Source organism: Penaeus monodon, chromosome 10 (assembly GCF_015228065.2).
Source record: "Penaeus monodon isolate SGIC_2016 chromosome 10, NSTDA_Pmon_1, whole genome shotgun sequence".
NCBI lineage: Eukaryota > Metazoa > Arthropoda > Malacostraca > Decapoda > Penaeidae > Penaeus > Penaeus monodon.
The window spans coordinates 14,771,049-14,773,548 of NC_051395.1; the positions used below are offsets into that span (position 1 = coordinate 14,771,049).

Here is a 2,500-nt window from a genome sequence, read left to right on the forward strand (position 1 = left end):
TTCTCTTTCTCTTTCTCAGACCCATGGTTTCTAAAGGATTGTCTGTACTCTTCCAGACAGAAGAATACACAGAGATTGCGAAGGGGAACCCACACTGGCCCCAAGCATTCTACCCAATGTCCGAGGTGTATCATGTCAGCACAAACAAGATTCTCCATGCCCGTTGCACCTGGAATTCAACCAATTGTAAAACTCACACATACATAGGTAATTTTTCTATATACATTTATGTACTTGTGTCAGTATATTATTCGTTCATTATTATTTGTTTCTATAGTCTGGTTTTGAAAGCCATAGTTTTGAAGCAAACTGGTTGTGGAAAGAAGACAGATCCAATGACCTGTTTTAGTTTTTTCTTCTTTTTATTATTTTTATTTATTTATTTATTTTTTGGTGGGAGCAAATTATTAGTGATTATTTGTTTTATATTTTAATTTTCTGGCAAATGTCAGCTTTTTGAAAAGTGTATAGATCGGTATTAAAATCATGGTTACTTTTGGCTTGGAACAGGTGATGTTTATAAACACAGCATACATTTATAATCAGAAAACCTATATCTTCTGTATGTCATTGTAATTATCTTATAAAGATTCCTTTATCAATCTTTCTTACAGGCCAGACCTCTGGAGATGAGATGTGCAACCTTTACCTCATGTATTACACGGACCGCGAGCAAGGCTCAGAGACAGGAGGCTGCTGGACTGAGTCTTTCCCAGCCATCACACAGAATCTCCCAGCTGACAGTGATGTCCCGTTGCCACCAAACCCTGAGCTTGAAGAGCATGCACAGGGCGAGAACCTGCATAAAGTAGGTTTTTTCTGTGTTTTTGTTTCTTATGAAGTTACTTCTGCTACTTCTTTTTCTTCTCTTCCTTACTACCTCCTACTTCTCTGTGTTCCTGTTCTTTTCTTTTCTTTTTTTCTTTAATTATATTGGAAATCATAAGCTGCAGAATGATCTTCCATTGATCCTTTTTTCATGTAATGCATATTCTAAATACACTTCATTCTACATTTGCTTATGCTATACAGTTCTTTTTGTTCATTACAAAGTCTTTTAAATATATATATATATATATATATATAATATATATATATATATATATATATATATATATATATATTATAATATAATATACATATATACTATATACATATACATATATACATATATACATATATAAATATATATATATATATATATATATATATATATATATATATATATATTATATATATATATATATATATAATATATATATATATTCATATATTATATATTTATAATATAGATAATTATAATTAAATTTTATGTTAATGTAAAACCAGTTCTGTAATGTTTCTTTCATTATTATAATACTTTTTGTCTTTGAATATGTCAATCCTATCCTTGATTTTTAGTCAACCTTGAGATGAAATGTAACAAATTCAGCAAAATTTTATATTGTGCTTCTTAGCATTGTTGGCACTCTTTATGAAGTATGATTGCACATCCTTATGATTATATATTAGTTAACTTAAGGAAGTGTGAAGGAGTTAATTATTTGTTCTAACCTGGGTGTTTACAGGAACAAGAAATCACATATAATTCCCTCAAGCAAAAACCTATCGAAAATGAAAAGAAAGCCTACAAAAACTCTGGTAAGGTTTGAGTTTGACTTGTTTTGCTGTAAAGATTTGCTTCTTAACCTCATGGTTGGGACTTTGGTGGTATATTCTGGCAAGCTTATTGCACATGGGGATCTATCACAATATAAGCTTCACTAGCTGTCAGTAGGAAATTTTGTTCCTTAACTTCTTTATGTAAAAAGTAAGTGCATATAGACAATAGACATGGTGCATTAGTGTGTTACCTCTTCACCACCCAGATTCTTATGGCATTAGATAGACTGCTCAGAAACATACAGTATTGGTTAACAACCTAATCAGTTCTTCCTTCATAGATCACTTATTGTGCAAAAAAAAAAAAAAAAAAAAAGTATTTGAACAACATTTAACTTCTCAATTGATAATTATTAGGCTTTCTGCAAGTGTGTTCATCCCCACCTGCCATAGCAGAAGTGAAATGAGCTGGTTTCATTGGCAGGGTATGACTACCCACTGTACGCAGATGTAGACTATGTCTATCCACAACGACAAAGACAGCCAGACAGGAGCTGGATGCCGCAGATTTCCAATGTTGGTAGTGGAGGGTATAGAGGTGGGGAGCACATGATAGTTAGATATGTGCTTTGTTGGTAGAAGGTGCTTTAGATGTGATTTTAATTTTGCATCAATTTCTTATTTCATTTGAAGCATGCTGTGAATTTTAGAATTGCATTTTGTGCTGTAAATTGATATTAGGTGTTGTGTATTTTTTTCTTAGAATTTTATACTTGTAAGTGTATATACACATTTATATATACACAGAAACAATCTTTTGCTCTGTGTTTGGAAAATAGTGTGATGCATTATTTATTTGAATAATTTACTCTGTTGAGAGCAAAAAAATCTCATTGGT

At 31.6% G+C, this 2,500-nt stretch overlaps 1 protein-coding gene across 4 annotated transcripts in view; it reads left to right on the plus strand.

Moving 5' to 3' along the window:
- The window catches only part of LOC119577876 (peptidyl-glycine alpha-amidating monooxygenase B-like), a 101,171-nt gene that overhangs the window by 79,909 nt on the left and 18,762 nt on the right, over positions 1–2,500 (plus strand). For 2 of the 4 annotated variants that reach the window (XM_037925499.1, XM_037925502.1), the window contains exons 7-10: positions 57–207; positions 615–808; positions 1,569–1,641; positions 2,087–2,200. In XM_037925499.1, coding sequence (XP_037781427.1) covers positions 57–207; positions 615–808; positions 1,569–1,641; positions 2,087–2,200 — 532 coding nt within the window. The remainder of the gene's footprint in view (positions 1–56; positions 208–614; positions 809–1,568; positions 1,642–2,086; positions 2,201–2,500) is intronic. The other 2 variants (XM_037925503.1, XM_037925501.1) reach the window with 1 other exon arrangement.